General features: G+C 42.0%; 2 protein-coding genes across 4 annotated transcripts in view; one reads left to right on the top strand and one right to left on the bottom strand.

The window, feature by feature from the left end:
• Positions 1-16,177, top strand: part of FGF2 (fibroblast growth factor 2) — a 32,700-nt gene extending 16,523 nt beyond the window's left edge. For all 3 annotated transcript variants that reach the window (XM_015861871.2, XM_015861872.2, XM_015861870.2), the window contains 2 exons: positions 10,760-10,863; positions 15,755-16,177. In XM_015861871.2, coding sequence (XP_015717357.1) covers positions 10,760-10,863; positions 15,755-15,940 — 290 coding nt within the window. In that variant the 3' untranslated portion in view covers positions 15,941-16,177. The remainder of the gene's footprint in view (positions 1-10,759; positions 10,864-15,754) is intronic.
• Positions 15,505-19,967, bottom strand: NUDT6 (nudix hydrolase 6). The gene is made up of 2 exons (XM_015861873.2): positions 19,341-19,967; positions 15,505-16,828 (listed from the first exon to the last, which is right to left on the bottom strand). Exons 1-2 carry the CDS (start codon positions 19,399-19,401, stop codon positions 16,440-16,442), a joined length of 450 nt encoding a protein of 149 aa, XP_015717359.1. The 5' UTR covers positions 19,402-19,967; the 3' UTR covers positions 15,505-16,439.
• Between the last annotated feature and the right edge of the window lie 4,846 nt (positions 19,968-24,813).

Here is a 24,813-nt window from a genome sequence, read left to right as displayed (position 1 = left end):
TCCCTCTTTTAGGGAAACAACGGTTGTACCTGATGGGACTGGCATTGGTGTGTTTTTTTGGCAGGCCGTATCATTTTTTGGTGTTTCTAGACACTGGGGAATAAGTATTCAAGTCTATTGGGTCTACGCAAATTTTCTCTTTATTTCTTTTATTTATTTATTTGTACTTCTTCAGTGTTGTACTTGAACATCACCTGCTGTGCTGACTGACCAAAATCCTTTGGCTAGATGCTTCAGCTGACCTAACAAGTCTCTGCTTCTAAAAGGGGTGGTCTCTTCTACTCTTTCCCCCCACCCAGTTTCAGCTGTGCTGTAGTTGGCATTACTTCTAGCCCTGAGTTCACTGAAGGGCCAGATAGTTTCTTTTGCTGAATTGGCAGAAATGTGTTTGTTCTCTCACTCCCTTCCTCCGCATTAGTTTCTGTTTGATTTATTGTATCGAATCATTTCCCCAAGATGTCACAGAAAGTGCCAGAGCCTGTGTGAGGGAGGTGATGGTAGTGTGCAGCCGGGAGTGTGGGCTAGGGAGGAACATTCATGTTTCACCATCTGCTGGTGGTTTGATTTCACAGACCATCTTCTGCCATGACCTGAACCATCTCACCTGTTACAGTGCAGGGCAAGGTACAGTATCCCACTTGATGGATGGCTTGGAGAGGATAAATAACTGAGATGGCATCTATGTAGTTGGATGTAGGTCATCTTACATAAACTACCGTGGTATACTTCTGATGCAGTCTGTGCAGTTGTCACCTATAGTTTATTACAGCTTAGAAGAGCAGTTTCTGGTGGGGGAGAGAAATAGTAGAGGGATTTTGCTCATTGGATTTCTCTAGCTTTGGTGATGCAACTGAGATGAACAGATAAATGTCCATCTGGCCTTGTCTCTTGAGTATGCAGATGTGAAAGATTCACTTGATGGTTTTACAGATGTTTTACTGATACTAATGTAGTTTATACATGAAAATTGAGGGAGAAAGGCCCACAGTGCTCATGTCCTTGGAAATGCAGGACTCTTAAAAGCTGCAGAAAAATACAAAACTGTCCTGTGTTTCCAGTTTTTAATTTACCGCAGTCCAAATTTTGTTTGCTTTTCAACTTCAAGAAGAAATTTCCTCCAGAGCATTTAACCATCTGTGCTCGAGTTACTGCAAGTAATTGTAAGGTGTTACTACTTGAAATGAAGAGCAAGCAAGACTGCATTTCAGTGATTAAACTCTAATAATATGGGTCAGTATTGTTTGTAATATGTATTAAGGTCTGAGCCAAGAAGAAAATGCAGTTGGAAGACAGCGAAGTGATGATGGCCCGATCCCTTTCCATGTGGCCCTGCAGACCCCAGTTACTGGCTCCCCAGCGTAGGCTGAGCCCTATGGTGTGTGCCATCTGCCTCCTCACAGTCAGCCTATTTGGGAGCAAGGCTGCATTCAAGCAAAAACGGGCTGTTAGTGACGATTCCAGATGGCTGTTGTTTTGAGTTGGCAGTGATTGACAGCCGCTGTTCTTCGTTGGCCTTACTGCATGCAGCCTGCGCTGCTCCCCTGTGGGTGCGTTATTTAAATGTCAGTGCAGGGTGGATACGTGGCCTGATGGAAGGGGATAAATTAGATGGAGGATGAAGTAAGTCTCCGGGCTTAATGTTGACCTTGCATTGTCCTTGCAGTAAACTGGCACAAGTGAAATGCTGTGTGCGTGCGCATGGATTCCGACTGCTTTAAATTGCCTTTGCGTCGATATTTATTAAAGACTTAGTAGTTGATTCTGATCAGCTGTCTTCTCGTTGGTATTGAAAATTTGAGAAGTGCAAAGCTGCCGTTGTCACCGTCTCAACCTTTTGGCAAGATCCCGAGCAATCAGTTCTACTCAGCGGCACTTTGTTATTTCTTCCTCCTCCCATGTCCCCCTAGTACCCTGCATGCGTGACACAGTTCCCTTTTACCACAGTATTTCAGGTTCTCCAGCTTTTCCTTTTCACCTGCAGACTCCAGGCTGGCTGTGCCTGTGGGCTGGCAATCTCACACCACTGTGGTGCTGGCCTGTCCTTTCATCTGACTCTGTTCTCCAAGTGCTCCAACATTCCTACAGCACCATACTCTCCTATAGTTACTGTGCTGAAAAATACCTTTTCAATGTAACACGTTTTACCTTCTTTGTCTTTAGAGGAGTGTATTTTGCCTTGTCTCAGGTTGTTCCCGCTTTTGTGCGTGTTCATTTTGCTGCAAGTGAGAAGCAGTGCATATCTGTGAAGATACCAGGGAACGTGCAATTAATGTAAAGAGCCTAAATTCTGCAAGTTCCAAATGTGCCTTCTGCTATCAGGCAGTGGCCTTATGTTATGGTTGGATTGCTGCAGCAGCTCTGCTTTAAAGCTGAAGAACAGGAAGCGGTTATTTTTTACCGCTTACTGTTGTGAATATTATGTGAAAGCAGTTGGAAGAAATGTGAAGAATTACTTTACTCTCAGTAAAACAGGTCGTGTGCAACAAGTCTGAAAATCCATGTGTGTACATGCATTCATGGTTTTGTTAATGAAGCCCTCAAATACTGCTGTAGATCAAGTTGTTGGGTGAAGCTATTGGCACTTACAGACTGGGCTTTGTCATTGATACCCAGTAATGATTTAAGTTCCTTGGTAAAACTGGTGAATTTTCCTGCCTGGTTCTGTCCTCCTGACAAAGCGATGCAGTTGGTTCCTGTGCAGTGACCATGGGGCTGAGTGCAGGCAGGGGTTTAGGAATGTTGTAAGGTGTATTTGCAGTGTCTAACACTTCATATCCTCATGTAATGTCGAGCAATTGCTCTGTACTTGACTCAGCAGCATGAAGTACCCCGGCTGTGTTCTGTCAGCAGAACACAGAAGCTGCTGTGCTTTTAACTTTCAAAGCGCTCTCTGAAGTTTGCTGGTGCAGTCTGTGCAGACTGCATGCATTGGAGAAGTGCAGTGGAGAAGTGCTGCTGTGTGCATCTTACATGAGGGTACGGAGGCAAGGAGGGCTGAGCCTGGTTGTAGCTAGAGAAGGGTGTGTGTTACGTTATTCTCAAACGATTTTGTACCATCCAGTGTATGGGGAGCATCTGAGGATGCTCTGCAGTCAGTAATGGATGTTTCCTGAGGAGGATTGTTGAGTTGATAGGTGTTCGTTAGGTGGAGTTGGATGTTTGTAGGAACTGGAGTTGAGATATAAATTATAACAGAAGGAGAAGCTAAATAGGGAAATGTATTCATTAAATTCAGTGTTTCTCGTACTTTGACTAAAGCCCCTGAAGCCCGTGAGTGGTGGCGAGGCTGACTTTGTCAGCTGGTACTTCTTGTTACTCTGCTCAGTGCTTTGCGCTGCATTTTAAGTGCAGCAGGAACTTTTCGAGGTGTTTGTATTCCAGAAGTGTGTATTTTTGTTGTGGATGTTTACATTTTAAAGCCCTTAGGTCTGTCTGCAAGCGGTTTTATGCCTCTGGCTGGCAAAAAGGAAAAAGATACACTTAGAATGCTGTCATGCAAAAGCAAAGAAATGTGCCTTTGTATGGGTGCGTGACTCACTGTTTCTTAGTGTGGCACTTCATTTGCTTCATTATTTTTGTTGTTGTTGCTGCTGTTCGGTGTTTTTTGTTTATGAAACGACCACCTCTTCTGCTGGTGCCTGCTTGCTGCTTTTTGTCCCGGGGTTTGGGCAGCGTGTATTTTAGCAGTTCTGCTGATGGCACTGTTGTTTTCAATGGACGTGCAGAAAGCAAGCAAAGTGGTGTTTCCCGTTTGCAGTCTCAGGACTGGAGGTACCTTGGGTGCAAAGTCTGTCAGTTAGAAGAGGGCAGGAATGTGCTACATGTGGGAGAAATACAGCCCAGGGTGTTTCTGATTGCTAGAGATCCGGTTCGGTAGGCATCACTGGCTCAGTGGGGTTTGGATCCCTGACCCACAGGGCAATTCTCTGGAATCTATGAAATCCATAGTGGAGGTGTTAGTGTGCGTGTGTGTGTGCACGTCTGTCTCTGAGCCAGCCCTCAGGTCTGGGATGTTTGGTGTGTGGAACAAGTGCAGCCAACTGTGTCCTGCTGGACACCTGGTTGGGAATAGGAATTGCCCCGAGCATGAAGGAATTGTCAACTCCAGCCACACAGTGTGCGGGAGTGGGAACTCGGAGGGTGTTATGTTTAGCAAAACAACAATTGTTATTTCCCTCCTTTCTTTTTTTCTTCTTCGTTTTTTTCTTGTTTCTGAACTTCACGGTTCTAATTTGTTCTGCCTCCATAGCAGCAAGGCTGTGGAGTGTTGCTGCCCTGCTATTTTCTGCAGGCATGGAGCTGCAGAGGATGACCAACGTGGAGCTGGCGCAGCAGCTCTGCAGCAGTGTCATTCGGGGGCCTTGTGGAAGGGTTTTCCTTACAGGGCCTCTGCAAATATGTTGGAGATGGGCCCTGAGCCTTTGGCTTGGATTTCTCTTTTCCGTAGCAGAGACTGCAGTAACACAGTCATTGATCCAGGGACGTGCAGCCTGGGGCTTTCAGGGGTACAGAAACTCTCCCTTCTTGTAAACCAAGGTGCGTGGCTGATGACCTTTCCAGTTCCAATAAAGCAGCTGTGTATTAGTGCAAATGGCCTGAAGCAGTATCAAGTTCCTTCTCTTTTTCCAGGGACCATAACTGTTCTGTTTTTTGTTGTGTCCGAGCATTCTGCAATTGCTGTTGAGATGTTCACAACATGCATATAATCTCTTGGAGTATCAGTGCTTGAGGGCTGGGATTCCTCGTGGTAAAATGTATTTCTCATCACATTCCTGCAGGGATTTAATGAGGGTGTTACAGTCATGAAAAGAGCCACTGTCTTAAGAGTGTGTGTGTGAGAGAGAGAGAGAATGAGAGAAGCAGGAAAACCTGCTTCAGCCCTGGAAGCAACAGTGCAGAAAGAAAGCACTGCAGAGCTGAAACCCACGTGCATGGCGTGAGGGCAGTGATCTGCCTTACAGCAGCAGCAGGTATGGCTGCAGGTTGTGTGTTGGTGAGCCCTTATGAGCTCAGGTTTAGCTTGGGTGGCTGACTGCAATGAGACTGGGTGGTGGGCTTTTCTCTGTAGGATGACGGGCCCTGAGCTGGGGTAGGCAGGGGCCCACCTGACCTGAATCCCATGAGAGTGTGTCTGTGTCTGTACTACAATCCGCTTGTAGTGAAAATCACTAAGTCAGCTATAGTGCAAGGGTAGTTTAAGCCTTTATCACTCCTCCCTTTGCTGTGCAAGCGTACCCAAAATCAAGAGCTCACAGCATATACTTACTTCAGGATTTCTGATGTAGTAGGTAAATTTCCCACTTCCTTGCGCAGGAGTAGGAAAAAGATGTGACTCCACTTGGCTTATACATCTCAAATCCCACTTTACTGAACTGCAGCACAGTGACTTCAGGTACAGCATGCTTGCCCTGCTCCTCCATTGCAACTTGCTTTTTAAGTCCCTCTTTCTTTCTTTTTTTCCTTCATGTGTTTTTGCAACCTTTTTTCCCCACTTTGATCCTTGCTTTCCCTCCTCCTTTGTGATACTCTGGCATGGCTGCTGTGAGTGAAATGCAGTGCTTGCCCTCGTGCTCAGCTGCTGCCCCAGGCAAAACCTTTAGCTCTCTCATTCTGAAACATTAGATTTCTAGATTTTGCCAAGATCTTCTAAATAAGCCCATTTTCTAGGAGGTTTTTGGCTGAACCCTCTATGATGCAGAACGATAAAACCATTTGGGATGATTTAAGTCAGCGCAGCGTTATTTGGTCTGGGCCCGTATGAAGCCTTTGCTGGATTAGGAGAGCTGTTAGAGGACCTTGGAGTTTTCTCTGTGCATGTAACTCTTCAGTTCTGGCATTCAGGTCAACAGAAGACCTTCTGGAAAACATACAGAGTTTCTGCATTCTCCATGTTTGCAGGCGTCTGCTCTGTCTGCATTGTGCTACTTGGCCGTAAAATTCTTTCCTCTACTGGAGTACGCAAAACTGAGTTGGAAGTACTTCTCCAAGCTCTCAAGGAAAGCGTGGGAAAGATGCATTTGGTTACAGATCTGATGGAAAACTTGCCAGCCACAGTGCTATTGAATATCACTTTTCAGCTTTCGTATTCTTAGACGAGCCTCTCCTAACGGTGAAATAAATGCCCATTTATCATTCTTTCACAAACACGCTGACTAGTTTAACCTGTAGGTAGATCTTTCCTAGGTGCCGTGAGTGCCTGCAGGGCAGGAGCACAGTGCTGTAGTCAGTGCTGTGTGCATCAGCATGTGGACCTGAGCTCTCAGCTTAGCTGCCAATAAGATGTAGAATTCCCACACTCTGGAGGCTGGATGTGCTGCTCTCAATTAGCAGCTGAGGAAAGAATTTGGATGTAGTCCCCTTTGAAAGCACTTTGCTGTTCAAGAAGATGACAAACAGATTTGTAAATTTTAATAATAATAATAATATTTTTTTTTATTACAGATCTGGGGATTTTTTATTTTTTTGTTCATTGTTGCTGCATGTTTCTCTGAAGTTTTGTAAAAGGATTCCTATGCAAAAATAAAATAAAATGCAGTTTTTTGCTGCAAGGGCAAGTTAATTATGGAGGGTCAGTGGCCCAGCCGTGGTACTTTGCCTCTGGGCTTCCTGCAGCGCAGTAGTTAGGGAATAGGGCTGCCAGGAGAGCAGTGTGAAGGAATCTCTTGATGTCATGTGCAGGGTGAGCAAAGGGAGACTTGTCTGTCATGTGCCTTTTTATATCATGTTTCTTTTCCCTCTGGCTGGAACACTTTCAGCGCTTCTTGGTCTTGAGCCGGGTATTTTGTGTTGTTGTTTTTTTTTTTCCCCTAAAGAAATAAACAAAAGTATGTATTTATTGTTAAAAACAACAGCAAAGGAAACTCAACAAAATCACACCAACTTTCTGGTATAAAAATGTGTTGGATACATTCTGTCCCAAGGGCAGTAAATACCTATTATTAATTTAATTGGGTTTGAGAATGTCACCTTCCTATATCTAGTGCTGCAGCTCTTGGGCCAGCACTCTTTTCTGCTGGGAAGTCATCTCTGCAGTATAACGGGCCATGGTGTTGCAGCCATACACTGTGGTTTGTGAACCAATTCCTTTGTCCCGGTAGAAGTTTTGTGATCATGCAAAGCACAGGAACAAGGAGGGCTTTATTTTAGGATACTTCTGTAATCCTGTCCTTAAGAATGAGAAGGCTGCTGCAGAAGATGGCCTCAAATTCATCTCTTAATTATAGTTAATTGCCTTAACTTTATCTTTCTTCCATTCATCTCTTATAATCCCTTTTTATATCTCTCCGAAGATACCGCTTTATCCCTCTTCCTGAGAGTTTCTACTGTGTCATGAGAAGAAACTTCTCCATTTTTCACTTCATTTCTTCTGACCCAGTAGACAACTGGAAGGTGATCGTGTTTTACTATATTAGGGAGAAATGCAAAAGGAAGTCATATTAGCAGTAGTGAATATTCCTTTGTAATAAAGGAATGTAGGTTATAACTGGGATGGGAGTGCTGTGTATTTTATAACCTTGTGGTGACTGAGCCAAAGACATTTGCTCAGTGTGCTGAGTCCTTTGTTGCTACCAAACCGCATTTGTGGCATTCACCACAAACTAAAGTGTGTGCAGTGAACGCGAATAGCGAAGCACGTACGTACATTGTGCTGTGCTGGAGGGGCCCTCCCCAAGGACTGCGAAAATAACTGGGAAAACACGCCCTTCTGGCCCCTGGGTTCACAATTAGCTGTTAGATGGTGTTCTCTGCTTCTTCCTTGGGTTACAAACTTCTTGATTAAGTGACCTACGTTTTGTCAAGGGGAAACAGCTGGTGAGAGCGGCTTTAAGGCGTGGGGCGAATGTTGTCACGTCTCATGATTATCCACCGTCATGTCCAAAGGTTTTCATGGTTTTGAGGTTCAAGTACGCTACAAACAAATGTTACGAATACATCTAAAATGATGGCTCATGTTTCAGCAGTTCCTGTTGGTGACTGAAAGGCCACAAAAGATACGGATCAACATGAAGTTCTGTTCAGCTAAACCCCATCACCTTGCTTTTCAGATGGTTGACACAGCTGTTCCTTATTAAGTGTGTTTGGGCACACCTCACAAGTTCCTTTCACCCCAGTCCCTGTGCGGAGCACTTCCCTGCTCTCCAGCTTCCCCCAAAGGCTGGGTGTTGCATGGAGCCTGCTTGAAACTGCTCGCATCTCTGATGTTGGCCTAATGCAGGGAGGGCTGTGTTTTGGGTACAGGATTCTAGGGTGAAATTCAGTGTTTCGGCTGCCTTTTTATGAAAGCTGAGGATTCTCTGTTCCTTGGAAGTCTTGGGCTATTAGTGATTGGAAAGGTCTTGGTTATTGATGTTTGTTTTTATTTGTGTGAAATGGCAACAGGCATATAATCCATAACAACCCACTTATTCTTTGTAGTGTAGGATTTGCATTAATTTGGCTTTAGATCTGTATAAAAATTAGAGGAGTCATTGTAAACCCAGTGTCTGCCAGTACACGTATAAAATCTGATGGAATGCTTGAAAAACAGTTTGTGACAGTTTTCCCAAAGGTTTCATGTTCCTGGCATTCTCACTATTAGGATGTTTTGAGTCCTTTCCTTCAGAAAAGAAGAAGTAAAACCAGAGGTCTTCCATTTGGACTGCAAAATCTCCCCAAAACAAAAAGGCGAATGAGCCACAGCCACTCTCAAAATCCTGGGAGCTGCTTCCACTGCAAACCTCACTGTTGCTTCAGACATTTATTCTGTGGGCTAAAGGTTTATAGTTCTAATATATTTTTAACGCTTAATGAGAGCAGAGGGGCGCATGAGGCTCGTGTACAGGTATTGCCTGTCAGACTCACCCCACCAAGCTGCAATAGCTGTCCTACAATATAGGACATGAGCTGGGGGTGCTGGTTCTCAACAGCAAACCCAAACTGATGCAAGTCCATTGCTGGGTACTTCCAAGTGTAGCAGTCTTTGCTCTTTTTGGGCTTTGTCGCAGTTAGATTTCTCTCTATTGCATTTTCTAATGCAAAATGTTTTGGGTTTTGTTGTTGTTTTTTTTCCTCCCCTTTTTTTTTTTCCCCGCTAATTCCCAAAATGATTTCTGGGATGAGAACAGAGTTTCAGTCCAGTTGGTTTTTGGAAACGCCAATAAATCTCGCACCAGATGAGTCACATCCTTCACTCTAACACCTGATGGGCACATAACCCATAGCAGCCTGCAACACACTGGTTGTTCTTTCTTTAGCTGCTGCAATTCTTTGGCGGAAGTGTTCCTTCTCCAAGTACCTCAGGAAGGGCAGAAGCTATTCCTCTGCTTTCCTTATTTTGTGGATGGCTGTGTTGCAATGCTCTTGCTTTCTGTCATGGAAATACTGTTCTCTTAAAAATCCCTGTGAGTGAAAGCACAGCACAGGAAAATCTGGGATTGCTTCTTTGTGCCAAGGGGCTTTGCAGGTCCAGTTTTGTCTGGCGGGAGTGGCTGTTCAGAACAGAGGGCAAGTAGGGATTTGGAGAACTGTTACTGAGATGGTTGTGTTCATTTTTTAGCAGAAATCTGATAAAATTGTATTGCTTGGGTGAGACCTCCATGGAGCAGAGCCACGAGGAAAGGCTTAGTTTTTCTTTGAAGGCAAGGGGAGGGGGAGAGAGGAGCACATGTGGAGCTGTGAGCAGTCCAGAGTGATTGCTGTAGTTGCTGTATGGACCTTTTCCAAATGACATTTTAAATAATCAGAGTTGAATCTTCAGAGTTTTGAAATGGTTGGGATTGAAAAGTACCTTTGGCGCGGCTTAGGACAATGTGCATGTTGCTGTTTCACCTTCTTCTAGTTCTCCAGAAGAAGGGAAGCTCCAACACAGCATTTAGGTTTCTTTCGAACCTCAATAACCCGAGGCACTGAGAAGATTCTCAGTCCTATGTACTAATGGCTGAGAGCTCTGGGCTGTGAGTTAGCGTATCGCAGAAACTCTTGTTGGAGTTTGATAGAAATGCAGTGTATATGCAAACTTCCTGGGCCACCTTCAGTAATTTTAACCACTTAAGGCTCAAATTGTCGTTCTGAATGTGGTGGTGTGAGGAACTGTGAAAGAAAAAGGTAAGAAAAATGCTTATCTTCACGTCTTGAGGCAAGCTGCAGATAAAGAGGAAAATGTTTCTGCGTTAATCTGAACTGCTGGGTTTCACTTGTACCAGAAAACTCAGTTCAGACTTAGTTCTGTTTTGTTGTCAGTAGGCAGATGCTGTGCCTGTGTTCCTACAGGCTTTCAAGAAATCACGACTGTTTAGAGGGTTGCTGGTGTTTTTTGGTATTGTTTCTTTTAATGGATTGCATCCACTTTTGTGTTCCTTGTGTACAGCACCGTCTCTCGTGTCTTTGCTATAGTCATCACCTTTTGCCATTCTTCCTGTTTGCTTATTGCTGGAGGTCACACCGTAAGTGCATCAGTGCTGTCTGGTGGGAACCTGTGGGGTGTTTAGCAGCTCCCACAGAGGCACGGTGCTGCATAGTCCTGAGCCTTAACCAGAGGACGATACTCACACCTTCAAGCATTGGCAGCCTAACCATACAGTCTCTCTGCTGCTGTTCTATAAGCATTAAGAGAGAACATTAACAAGTTCCCATCTGTAAGCAGCTGACAGGGCCATGAAGTATTGCTTCAGGAGTTGTGTACTTCGTATTGTTTTGAATTGCTTATATGTGAAATGTGTATAGGAGAATAACGTACCTTACTGTTTCTAATTTCATAATAATTTTGTCCTATTGTTCACAGTCAAACTGCAGCTTCAAGCAGAAGAAAGAGGAGTGGTATCAATCAAAGGAGTAAGTGCAAACCGTTTTCTGGCTATGAAGGAGGATGGCAGATTGCTGGCACTGGTAAGCAGCATTTCTTAATGCACCTCTCTGTATCTTATTGCTAGGTTCGCATTTCAGTCTGTATGATGTATCAGGGAGAAACTAGCTCAGAAAAACTTGTGTCAATTAAGAGAGATTTCTGTGCTTACCTACAAGCAGCAGTGCATGCTGAAGAATTTAACTGGACTGGCACTGTCTAAGGGAGAGAAGTCGGACTGAACGTGTGGGGAAGGAAATGATGAGAAGAAAGAATAAATGTTCTCCCTTTTTTTCCTCCAGAGTAATTTTTTCCTCTCAAGCTTCCTCTCACATAAGTGATGGTAAAGACCCTTTTAAAGTAGAAGGTAAAGCCAGCTTGTACAAAACTTTGATGTTTTTGGCAGTAGCCTGCATGTCATTCTCCTTTTCATAGGGAATCAAGGTTTTTTTAGTACATACAATTCCAAGCTGGTGAGTTGGCAAAAAAACATTTTTTTCCCAATGTAATGATAGAATTAAAAAATAAAAGTTTATTAAAACTAGTTTATTATCACTAATTTATATTTAAACTCTATTTTTTTTTTTTTAATTGCTATTGCATTAATTTTTAGTTGTGTTTTGAAGTCAATCTGCTTAGCAGAATCTGAAAGGTAATAAGATCTCCAAGGTCTAAATCTTAAATAGAGGCTGTAAATTGTAGAATCACAGAATGGGTTGGGTTACACGGGGCCTCAAAGTCCACCCAGTCCCAACCCCCTGCTGTGGGCTGGTTGCCCCCGACCAGCTCAGGCTGCCCAGGGCCCCATCCAGCCTGGCCTTGAGCACCTCCAGAGGTGGAGCTTCTGTAGCTCTCTGAACAGCCTGTGCAAGAAAAAAACCCAGTCTCTTGTCCATGTTCATAGCTTTGAATTCAAACGATCTTTAAAGGTTGTGTCCAGTGAAATACCGCTGTGGAGCATCCCACTGGAATTTTAGTTTTCAACTAGCTCTGATGCTTTTGGTGTCTTAAAAATAGTCACATTTGGATTCTGTATCCAAGCTAACAATGCTGGGAGCAGATGTTAATAATGAAGTGAATTCCTAACCCCAGCTGAATGGCAGTTGTGAAAGGCCCAGGAGAAGGGCTACAGAAGTCACTTGTCAGTGCAGTCCCTGCCGAGGTAAAATGAGTCCAAAGGCAAACAGAACATTTCAACAGCTTTGTGTGTGCTTTTCAGCCATGCAGCGCACCATCTCTTGCTTCTCCAAGCAGGTTTTGTTTATGCCTGGGAATATAGTTAAATAACCCGTTTCAAGTTACAGTGTTATTTACTTGGATGTTTTGACAGATCAGCTGAAGAAAATGTGAATAGTAGTCAGCTGTGCTATTCTTGTATTAAGGATAATTGGGAATTTCCTGTGGTACTGGCATGATGGTGTTCTGCTTCCTGTTCAAATTGCCCTCCTTAGCCTAAGCAGCGGGGAATGGTCAAAGTAAACATTTGGCATCAGCTGTAAATTTACGAGCAGTTGGCTATGTTTGTATTTGGGATTTCCAGCCTCCTGCTGCACAGTGGCTCTTGATTGTGTCCTTCTTTGTAGGATGAGCCTCTGTTGCAGCTATGCACAGCGGTTTTGGAAACGGCTGTTACTTGAATCGCGTCTTCTGCAAACGCTGCTTCCTGCAACCCTTCAGGTTTGCTATTCATGGGAGAAAACTCTTTGCTCTAAGAAGGTCTTGCTCTTCATCCAGCCCATGTTTCTAATGACTATTTCTGTAGTTCTGCGATTGCTCTCTGAAGCACAAACCCTGTTTTCCATGAGGATTTCTGTGAGCTTGTGGCCAGTTGCGCCTCTGCTCTTTTCTGCCTGAAAACATGGCTGTGGAACTGTGCATAACTGCCAGCATTTCTTTTTCAGTTTGGGGAGGGTTGTTGCAGCAGGAGCTTTGTAAGAGCGCGTTCTGGAAGTGTTTGTGCTGAAGTGATCTCATCTGTGCACGTGAACTTGTATCTGCTGAGATCTTTGGGTATTCCTTTAAAAATACTGTTGAGCTTTAATTTCTAAGCAGCTGTTTGATTCTCTATTCCGGTATCCCGTGCTTTTCCACCGCTAGTTTTGAGTAGCATACTTTCCAATTACGACAGCATTTGAAAGATAGATTTGTTCCCAGGAAGAACATTAAACCCCTCAACATTACGAGGCCTTTACAAACTTTTGTGGTGAAACTGCTGGTTATTTCCTCTATTTTTGTATTTATTTTTTGTATTTTTTCCTTGTCTGATCACCTTCTTAGTCACCAGTAAACCAGCGTAAGCCCAAGTTCCTTCCCTGTTCAGTTTTGTTAACAGGCGTTGGTACGTAGCCAAGTGATTCAACAGCTAACAGCATGCCCATCTTTCAGGACCTGTTTTTTTGAGATACCACCATTAAGGATCTGTTCAGTATTGCACAGATGCACGTTAAGTTGAGCATCACTTTACATAGTTTATCCCTTGTCCCGAATATGTTTGGCTCTTTTGTAATTGCAGGCACTCCTATCTGTGCTTGCCTCTTGCTTTGTTGTGTGAGCCAGGCTTTTACTGTGTGAAACAAACATTTTAAGTCCTTGTAACCCCTCCTGACATTGGGTAGGTGTGCTGGTCTTATGCAAACGCTTCTTAATGTCTGTCTTCTTTATTCTTTCCCGTTACTTTCCAGTGTCAGGTATCTATTTGTAATGTTGAATAAATATACTATCAGCTCCACAAATCTGTTTGAAAGCCATCATTCAGCCCTTCTTTTCTTCCAGTTGGGTTCTTTTTGTCTTTGTGATTTGTGCCTAGTTTGAGTTCTGCGAGGTGACTTCTTGCTTAGCCAGCATCTTCCTTCTTATAGGGGTGCTTTGTGTGGTGGGCTGCATTCCTGTCTTGAAATCTAGACGTGGCTTTCCATTAAGCTGCTGTGTGCCCTCTGTTTGCCATCAGATGATGTTGTTGTGGGAGTGTGGTGGTGCTTACTGGTCTGGTCAGTGGAGGAGATGGCTGGGGATTGATACAGCTGATCTAATGCCTTCCTTGGAAAATGCTTTTAATCAAGAATGTCTTCTCAGAAATATTTTTTCAGAACTCCAACAGATTTTTAATGGCAAAATCAAAACGTTTCACATCTAATATGGCTACTGTGCTTTATTTTGTCTTTCTAGTTTCATTTAATGACACTAAAGTGGTTTCACTTTATGGCATCAAATGTTTCTGGTTATTTCATTTTATGAAGAAACGTCTCAAAATTTCCCATGAAAGGGAGACCTGTATTTTTGACCAACTTTCCTGTTTCACAACAAATTAATGGTCAGTAGAGTCACAATGATGTGGTTTAGCTGTGATCAGGCAGGTTCTGCCAGACCGAAGGGATGTTTTTCCCTGTAGGGTCAGGGATCAGAATTGTGGCATGAGAATATTTGCCAGGTAAGCTACATGCTAAAATGAGGATTTCAGTGCCTAGGGCAAACCACGCGGCACCTAAGTAATCTTAATCAACTTAAAAAAAATAGATTATCTTATTTTTTATTACTTTATTCCCAATCTGTGATTATTTTTTATGACACCCACAAGTTGCCTGAATATGTGCTTGCCTGGGGAGTTTTAATCTATTTTTCTTTGTAAACCTGAAAAATATGAGGAAGCCTAATAGGAAGAATGTGTTTATTTGAATTGTGATTGTGTTGCTTCTGTGCCAAGCTGCCTTTCATTTGTATCCAGACTGTTGGTGCCTGCTTTGGTTCACCATGGTTTCTCATGCTGGTAGCAGCTGAGGCTCAGCCCAGCACAAGGCTTTGGTTTCCACTTTGGGCAGCTGTACTGCACTTACCTACACTGCACTGCAAGTTTTGTTCTGTTCCCAAACGCTGCTCTTTCTTGCGTTGTCTCTGTGGCCTCTTAAGGCCACCTGTAATCCATTTCAGATTCAGATCACTGGGGCTTGAGATGGTTAATACATCTGTTCTCCCACTGCTGCGCTGAAAGGCATTACAATATAACATTCTTCAGAATGATTATTTACAATATAAATCTCATTAAAATTCATTTGGTTAATGCAATTTTAAATATAAAAACATTTGTCATTTATAAAAATGAGAAATTAACTATGGGTATTTTTATTCCAAGTTCTTTCCCTTTGAAACCAAAACTCCTATCTGAAAATGGTTGAAGTGGAGGAGCTGTATTTTTTATTGCCAAGACTTGAAGACATATGTTTGGAGATGGATTTCTTTATTATAGACTTCATTTGAATGCCTTAATTGCTTGTAGCTGCAGAAACTGGGCATGTGTAAGGAGTGAACTCCTCTTGTGTGCGTTTCAGTCTGTTCTCTGTGAAGTCTTGTTTTTCATTTTTCTTAAATGGTCTCACTGATATGAATGGGATCATGGGAAAATTAAGATACATTCTCTTCAGCGTGGTCGCCCTTGGGGAGTGTTGGTTTCCATCGAGTGCAGAGATGTGCGGAAGGAGCTCCATCACACTGTTGGTTTAAGGCAGGTTCAACCTTTTGAGGGGCTTAGTGCAGCTAAGCATCTTCTCTCTGGCGATTGTAGGAAAATACAGTGAATATGAATGTGTTCAACCTGGGAGTTGGGATCTGTCAGTCAGCACTGATAGACACGGCTCTTCTTACACCTGACTAAATTGCAGGCAGGAAGAAAGAATTACATAGCAAAAACATAATAGAATCTGCCTTGTCTTTATTAAAGACAATTCATGAATCATAGGTAAAAATTATTTTTCTAAGTGTTTTAAACAATACATTAACAGCAATTATATTTTTCTTTAAGTGTGAAACATTTCATACAGATTTCTTAAAACTGAATGTACTGCTAAGTTACTGTCATGATAAGTTAGTCCCATGAATCAGATCAACCGATGGATTGTGGTATCAATGTGAAGTATCAGTAATCCCTTTCTTCTTCTCTTATAGAAATGTGCAACAGAAGAATGTTTCTTTTTTGAGCGCTTGGAATCTAATAACTATAACACTTACCGGTCACGGAAGTACTCTGATTGGTACGTGGCACTGAAAAGAACTGGACAGTACAAGCCTGGACCAAAAACTGGACCTGGACAGAAAGCTATCCTTTTTCTTCCAATGTCTGCTAAAAGCTGATTTGCATGGCGGGTTCTGAACACACGCCACACTACACTTTAACAGGCAGAGTTTCCTACTGCTCACCAAACTAGTAAGAATAGAAGCAGTTATTTGCTGATATCAGCTAGTTTTTGCAGAAAGATTAAAACATGAATGTTTCTTCCTGTCTTCATACTGCTCTGTAAACCTATTGTGCCAGTGTGTGTGGAGCTAAAATTACATAGAGAATCTATTTTCAGGATCAATAACGCTCTATTTTCTGCTAGAGATTTCTCTAGAGCTATTTTTATTTACTTTATATTCACTTTACAGAGTAAAGGGAAACTAATCTGATGCATGCTAACAGGAAAACTTGCCATTTAAAATAATTTATATATCTGTAGCTTATTAGAGGATAAATACTGATTTTTTTTTCTTCCCCCAAATAAGAAGTCCGTGAATAATTTTAATATGGTCTAAGTAACTCCTACAATAAAAATTGTAAATTATGAATATTATAATGTGAAATTTGTTGCTATCATGTAATGTTTCTGTAGGATTCAGGCAGCTCCCTGTGGTATAGTTTGTAGAAGAGGCCTGTGTAAACAGCTGGAAACTCTCTCATGGTTATATCAATTTTATCAAACCCTTCCCGGTATCCATAAAGTAACAGCTTAGCTACATTGCTCGTGATGGGAGTAGCATGTTTTGTCCTGGCAAGCTCATCGAGGTCCATCCACTCACACCGCAAGCACTCCTGCTGGCAGAAGTTGATGGTGAAGGAGGAGGGCTGCAGGCGACAGATGACGTACATGTCTGACTTCCCAAAGGCTCCGGGGTGTTTGTGTTGCTGTCTTATGCTTAGGATGGACTTGAACTCTGACTTGATGCCAGTCTCTTCAAAAACCTCTCGAACTGCCGTGTCTCCTAGGCAGAGAGAGCGATTCTTTCGATACACACAAGAATAGCTAAGCACCCTTTAAACCTTTTGATCACAGAACATTCCTAACAAAAAGCATCTTCCCTTCTGCTTAGCAAGCTTTTCAAAATGCAAAGCCTGTTTGCCATTCTACACGAGGACAAGCAAACTTTCTGGTCCCTGAACAAAATTAACTGCAAATTACCATTCTTTTGCATACACTACAAACAGATGAAAGAAACTTTCCATAGTACATGGTGTAGTTTTGACACTTGTCTTCTATCTTGCAGTGAAACGTTCTGCATAAGGTTAACATCAAATATATAGAGGCCTTTGTGGGATAGGAAACCCATTAATACCGAGTGCCTGCAGGACATTTCTGTTTGTAACTTTCACTGCAGTATTAATTACAAGGCAACCGCCTATGGGGAAAGATACTCATTTAGCATTACTGACTCCTAGGGAGACTGCACTGTATGCAGCCCAGGGTAGCCCTTGCAGTCCACTGGTTTAAAACACTGGTTGCAGAGCAAATTCCCTAGGGCAAGTGATTTTTAGTATTAGACAAAGGACATATTACACAGAAATGATCAGAGAAGGTAGACAACTGAGACGGGGCAGAATGCTGAGGCAGGCTATGGTAAGAAAAACTTAGCAGGGATTTCATTTAAGCTTTGAGCTTTTCCTTTAGATCTAGTGCCCTTTCCTGTTTCCATTTTAATTAAATGTATGTATTTTAAATATGACAGTTAAACCAGAAGAAACAGTAAGGTTTGAATCTCAATAGAAAAATCTGTGCACTTTGCTTAGTCTCCATTATGAAGCTGTTCGGATTAATCGTGCAGATCAGTTTGTGCTCGTTAAAGGCAGCGCTCATATACTTTGTTGCTTCAGATAATCACAGGATTTTTAAGAGTTGTAACAGCATTTAAAACTTGGACTCTTGGGTGACTGCGACTTTGTAAGATTTCATATAAACGATGGTAAAAGTAAAAATTAAACCTTTTATTGTATGCTTTACTAATTTATCTATTTCGTAATACTGAAATGTGATGCACAGAATCATGGCATTTATTGTGCTATTGTTAAGCAGAGGCAGGAGGGGAGCTCTGAGTGATTTGTTTCTTCCTGGTCCTTTGTAATATCTTCATCCAGGCTCCATCCATAATCTCACCTGGTATTTGAGGGATGGCTGCTGGTACTCAGAATTGCCCTAGAGAAGCCATCTCTCATTTGAATTACTCTCTTCCCTCACTACAAAAGCTCCTCTGGTATCTCTTGGCCCAGATCCTCTCTCCTTCACTCAAAGTGTACAGGTGTCTGGCTAAGCAAGAAACACGGTGTTGGAGGTCTTTCGAAAGTATGAAGCCATTCCATTGTGTTGTACGTATTTGCAGTGTTGAACAAAGAATGTTGATTTCCATCACTCTGTTTGGTGATGCAGTTGAAACATGATTCCAGAGTTACAAAAACTAAAAGTCCATTTTTTCCATGTGTTGAAATGATGAGCTGGAATACAAGCTTTCCACACATTGCTACAGGACCACTGCTAAGATAATATGGAGAGATTTCTAAGGTATGAAGCAGATTTAAGATACCAGTACTGTTTGTAGAGCTGCTGCATTGCTCTGGGCAGTGCTTCTGTCAAATTTCACTTATTAGAGGAATATATTCCTATCTGAAGACAGATGTGGGAGCTCAGCAACTGTGAGTGAGTTTACCTTTTGAAACCAAGACCTACCTAATAACTGCAGTATAATTTAAGGATTAACTAGTCTGTGGATTGTAGTTTCAGGAGGTGAGATATAAGGAGAAAAGCACAATCTTCTGTCTATCTCTTTGTACATACCCTTACTCATTCACCTTTGAACATAAGGCAGCAGCTGTGTTCAGCATCACCTATGCTATGCTAGGTAGTAATGATGGCTGTTCTCAAACCAGAATTGTTTTTAATGCAGAAGTGCCTTATGTCTCTGATTCAAAGTAGGTGGGCCCAAGTGTCAGGAACTGCACTTACTCTGGTCCTGTGCAAAGAGCTCTTAATGTAAGCAAATCAGTGGATGAGGGTAGAAGGAAGCAAGTGTATTTATTGCTGTTTTGCACATAAATATTGAAAGCTGGAAACTTTAGATTTTTGCTCCGTACGTCACTGAGCTCCCTGCTCTGTATTGCAGTGTGAGCTGAGGATTTGCTACTTCAGTTCTACTTTTTGCTGTCTGCTGATTATTTAACTCTTCTGTGCTTCTCACTCTTACGGCAACATACCCAACGAACCTATAAAAGCTGGCTTCAAGTACTTATTTAAGAGAACTTGTAAAAAATGCAGATGTTAGAAAGCTTCTCTGCCCTCAATTATGATCTTACCCTATTAAAGTTTATGTCACAGGATTGTGTCACTTAATCCATTAGCCTTTATTACAAAGAAGTGAGTAGTCACAGGAGCGATGTTGGGTCATTATGTATTTCAGTGTTAACGTCTTTGTAGTTCCATTGATTCTGGCCCGTTATTGTTGAACTTACCAATATCTTCACCAGGATTAGACAGGCCTCCTGGGAATTTCCATCCACTTACGGTCTGCATTGGAGAAAAAAAAACGTTAATGAAGTGTGCAGCCTATTTTGTACTCTGGAATATGAAGGTAACAGTTAACACGTGACTTTTTGGTGAAGTTGCAGTATTGTAGTTTCTCTTAGAAATGTCAGTAAAGCTTCAAGTAGAAACCATTTTGTTCTTGCTAATGTGATAATCAGAGGCTTCTACAGTCTGCATGGAATATTGGAACAAAACATCTACTGATTGAAACAAACTGTCTAACGGTCATTAGACAACGTTGCTGCTAGATAACTAGAGAGTAGTTGATTATTTTACAAAGCTGCTATAGACGATATACTCTTATATTTAATCGCTGATGTATCCCACTACCATGATTTTGGCCTTAAATAAATGTATATATATTTAATCTTCCAAACAGGTATGGTTTTAGTACTGTTCTATACTGCACTGGCTTTAAGATGACTGTGTGTGTCTGTAATAACCATTTTGTGCAACCTGTCACTTGTTTTTATGGAGTACCAAAACCGGGGCCTTGTGTGTGAGTTATGTAAAGAAGCATTTATAGAACTGCAATAAAGTTCAGTAATTAAAACAGAAGGTGAACTGCAGATGTGGTGCTATAATCGATGTTGGTTATTAAGTTCTATTTCCTACACCCCTGGAAAATTCACAAAGATCTGTAGGTTTGTACCTCTATATACCACTTTTTTATTCCTTTCCTTATTAAATACTTATATAGGAAGAACTTAACCTTCAACTACAAACTAATGCAGAAAAAATGTATGCCAGAAAAAAAGAAAGAACAAAAAAAGTTGGCTTTTCACCTATGAGCAGCTTTCCAGGGATTTTAAGCCCCACTGATTACATTGGAAAATGTTTTTTTTTCTGGGCACTCATAAAGGGCTTGGATAGGAATTAAGGGTAACAGATTAAAAATAGTGCGGATGGAAAGTACATAGATTTGCTGGCTTTCAGATTTGCTTTCAGATCCTGGAAATCTTGCTGTGTGTGCAGTGGAATTGTCCTTTCATGAAGAAACCCAAACAGCTCTTAAAAATCCACAAGCTTATATTATAAAGCTGCATATAAACTTAAAATTTCTAAATCTTCCATACCATAATTTGTAATTACCCATTCCATAGAAATGGTTCATTTGGGAGGAAGGAGGGGAGAGAGGAGTGGTGGGACTGGCGTTGGCAAAGAACCATCTAAGCCATCTTGCCCACACTGAGGTAACTGCTTGCTGCACAGGAACTGTATGGGTATTTGCATGCCTCAGTTTTTATACTTAATTCCATCCGCTCAATAAAAATGAGCTGAAAGGAGATGAAACATTCCTCCTTTCTGCTCACCCACTGTGCTAACAGCTTTGTTCTACAAGGGTAAGCAGAAATAGCTGACCTGGAATGTACCCATCCCACCTTTCGGACAGAGAAAAGAGTGGTGCTGCATGTGGTCCTGTTACATTCTGGGACCAGAGGCCAAGGAAGCAATTTCTGGTGAGTATAGAATTGGACCTCAGACCTCAACAGAACATCTGATGTCTCACTGTAGAACTGGATAATCTGCGCTTACAGTGGCTGTGGGTGAGCTTCAACAATAACTCAGTTTGGAAGTTAAATCTTAAAAATCTACCCTGTCACATGGGCTTAGGAAGCTCCTGCTTCCTTCCAAGTAGCAGAATGTGCAGCTTCCATTTTTACTCTCCAAGATGTCTTTATTTAAGGTATGTACCAAAAGGTCAGCATGCAATTTTCCACTGTTACATTTGCAGCGATTGTTCTGTTCTTTTCTTAGAGGCTTTCTGGGCTTAGAACCATTTCTGGAGCCTGTACCTTGCACACTGCATTTCTGCTTTCATTGGAAATTATTGAATGGAAGCCTCAAGATCTTGCTGTAGAGAAGTCCTTGACATTTTACTTTACAGTAAGTAAAAATACAAAGTCAGCAGCCTCTAGGGAACAAGAAAAGGATGCTTCTCTTCCTCACAACTCTTGCATTGCAAATTCAGTGCCTGAACCTGCCTATGAAAGCACCTCTTCATTAACTGTGTTGCATTACCATGAAGTGATGGTTAACTTGGTTTCCAGGAAAAAAATCCTTAGTAGTTATTTCAGGAAAAGCAGAACAATACAGCCAGTGATTCTGGCTTAGATGGAACTATAAAGATGATGCAACCCTGTGTACTTCAGTTAGCATGGAGAGATTTTGACTCTTTTTTTTTTTTTCTTCTATGTTAAAACTGCAAATAACCTCACTGTACTAGAGATAATTACTTTGTTTCTGGAAGCTCTTTCACCTGCTCACAGTACAGTGTAAACTAAATGTATTTTCAACAGACTAGCACAGGCAGCTGCAAAAGAGCTAGTGAGCTTTATGCACTTGCTGTGTTAAAACCTAGGTTAGCTTGACAGTTGCTAGAAGACCTTTGCAGTGATGGATGCTTGGTTACCCCAAGCCACATCACACAACCCACCCCCACCACACTAACGCTCTCTGGTTTGGCATCCTCTGTAGCGAGGTCAAGCACTTTGGTTTGTGAGAAATTCATGATCTTTACACCTGCTTTACACAGGTGGTCTACAGGTCATGGCCAACCATGTTACTGCTTATTTAATCCCACAGATATGCCTGGAATTTCAGAAACCAAGCAAAATCACAGATGTCCAAAATCTGCTGTAAGCCATGAGGGTTTTCTAGAGGTCTGCATGGATCCAAACACAAGATCAGCTACTCCTGGGTCAGATACAGGAGAAACATAAAACTTGAAGCAGAAGGGATACAGGGTGATGAAGCCAAGAAACAGTGGGTTTCTCAGGTTCTTCTAACCCATGTGTTGTGGCAGAGGAAGGACAAAGGCAGTGACTTGGTGCATCTTCATAGTACTGGGAACTGCAAACCAAATGCTCATCAAGGAAGAAGTAGGTATTCTTTTGTACAGGTATGCTAGTGCCTGGAATACCTATACTGTTGCTTTTTGGTATTAACTAACGACATTACCTAACCTTGTCCTTTTTCTACCTATCATGCTTTTTAATCTAATGCACTACTAAAGAACATTAAAAATCCTCAAGATAAACACAAATGCAATATAAATGAGCTCGTATGCATATATCTGTATGTTTGTGGACTTCAGCTGGTATCATTCGCCTAAATGAATGTGATGAAAGGAGAAACCATTTAAATCTAAACAAACTTCTCTATTTTAAAACCGTGTAGCAAACTTACCTTATTTCTGTCTTGTACGACCAGCACCTTTCCATTGTTTTCATCTAATACAGCACCTAATGGAGAGACAATATTTAACTAACGTGTTGACAGTTCAACATGTTTCGATAAAGCATGACAAACCCCTAATGATCATTATCAGAACTAAAGAACACGAGATCAGAATGCCTACAAATAACCCAGCAATGCTGCTTTCCTCAGCAGCAATGTGTAATCGTACTGAAATAAGAGATTTTTTCTCCTCCATTTTGGCCAAATAGCTGTGATGGGCATGAACTTTTCTCCACTGAAATTCCTGACAAAACTGCTCACTGCAATGAAGAGCTGTGTGTTCTCTGCCTGATAACACTCAAATTTTAATACTCCGGGGGCTGACTGTACTGCTAAGGAAAAGATTCCAGCAATTGAATGGACTCATACTGCACTGCCCATCTAACAACTGATGACAGTGCAGTCTCTGATTAACTTGTTAATCAAAAACCATTGCTCACAAGTGGAAAAATGATGCTTTCGCTTAATTTAAAAAGCTACATCTATTAGAACGTATGAATGAGAGATTCAGCTTTTCCATGCATCCTCATGCTCAGCAGCCCAGGAATTTCTCCCACAGAGTGAGCTTTCCTACTTTTTAAAACCCAAGTGCTTACATGTCTAAGCATCATGTCACTCTCATTAGTCATAGTGTAAAAATGTCTTCCCTTTAAAAACAGGCATTCTGTCAGATTCTAAAGCAGTGTGCCTGTGGTGAGCAGAGCAAGTACAGCGGTGCAGAGTACCAGGTTCTTTTCCACATCAGTCATGCATGGGTTTAAAATTAGTGGGTAATGATAAAAAAGATGCTTCTGCCACAGTACAGCAAGAGGAAGAACACGTGGATAGCTCTGTGATGATATACTCATTTAAAACGCTATGGAGAAATACCTGCACAGAAGGGAATTATTAAAACATGAATGTCCAGCACTAAACATTGTTATCTTTTTTTTTTTTTTTTTAAGGATACATGGCAGACTTATGTGTAGGAGGAATACTTAAAATATGAAATATTAGTCTTCCTTCAAGATATGTCAAAGGGACGTGCTTTAAGAGGGTAGTCACCAATCTGCCTCCCGTGATTTGTGACGATGATCTCATTTCTCTTGTAAATATTTAGCAATGCCCAGGTTCAAGTACTGCACTGATCAAAAGAGGGGAAGAAAGGAAAGCAGGAGTCTTTGATGCATGCTGTAATTGCAGGGTTTACTTTCTAGAAATGCCTTTTAGCTTGATGGTTTGCTGAGACCCAGGAGGGCTGCTGAAGACAGGACACTGCAGTATGAAGGAAACAGAAAGAACTCTCCTTTGTTCCCCAGAAACGGATGCCTGTGAATGTAGTTTCTGGCCATGAAACTCTCTGAGATTTCCAGAATCTCTGACAGATGATGCTTAAAAGCAAAGCAAGAAAGAAACAGCACTGACATGCTTTGCTCTCTGGTCTCAGTTTCTCGAGGGAAGTCCAGTGAGTCCCCCTGCTGCAGCTCACTGGGCCACACCTGCTCAGCATCAGTGAGGCCATGCTTTGCCCATCAGCTCAGATCCACAGTTTTGAGAACGTCCACTCTTTAAATCATCCACAGCCCCAGGATGACTTTCCGGAAAGGTTGACAAATATCTGAGCCTAACCAAGCAGTCACTAGAACAACACTGCTTTCTTATGACTGCTTTTTGTTAGTAGGTAAGAATCTTACTTTTAAAAGCCCCAAGACAGCTACAGATAATGAGTAATGGAGGGGAAAAATACCTCCCCTCTGGCAGTTTTATTTACAATTGATGTAAGCATGTGACAAGATGTTCATAACAGCAGACTAGTTGCCTGGCAAGCACCCAGGAGGGTTTGTTTTATAAACATCACCGAGCAGCAGTATGTATTGATTTGTAAAACAGCCTGGTGCCTTCTTTTAAATCACTAGTCAGTTGCCTGGACAGCCATGACATTACATAAGGAATCTTCCCAGCAGGCTGACCTTCGTGCAGTGGCTCGCTCCACACAGTTCCTTCAGTAAAAGCTTCTACCTTTCACTTCACTCTTCCTTCTCAACTTCTCTTCCTATGCCATTGCTATGGGGCATGTTTACAAATATGTCACTTTCTGGATGGCAGAGAACTTCCTGAGTGCTTTTCAAAACTGCCTTGATCATTTCATTCACCAGAAGCTTTCCTGTCCCTTTACATATT

This window comes from Coturnix japonica, chromosome 4, assembly GCF_001577835.2.
Source record: "Coturnix japonica isolate 7356 chromosome 4, Coturnix japonica 2.1, whole genome shotgun sequence".
In the NCBI taxonomy this organism is placed as follows: Eukaryota; Metazoa; Chordata; class Aves; order Galliformes; family Phasianidae; genus Coturnix; species Coturnix japonica.
The sequence above is the reverse complement of the archived record's forward strand: the minus strand, read 5'-3'. Positions and strand labels throughout refer to the sequence as shown.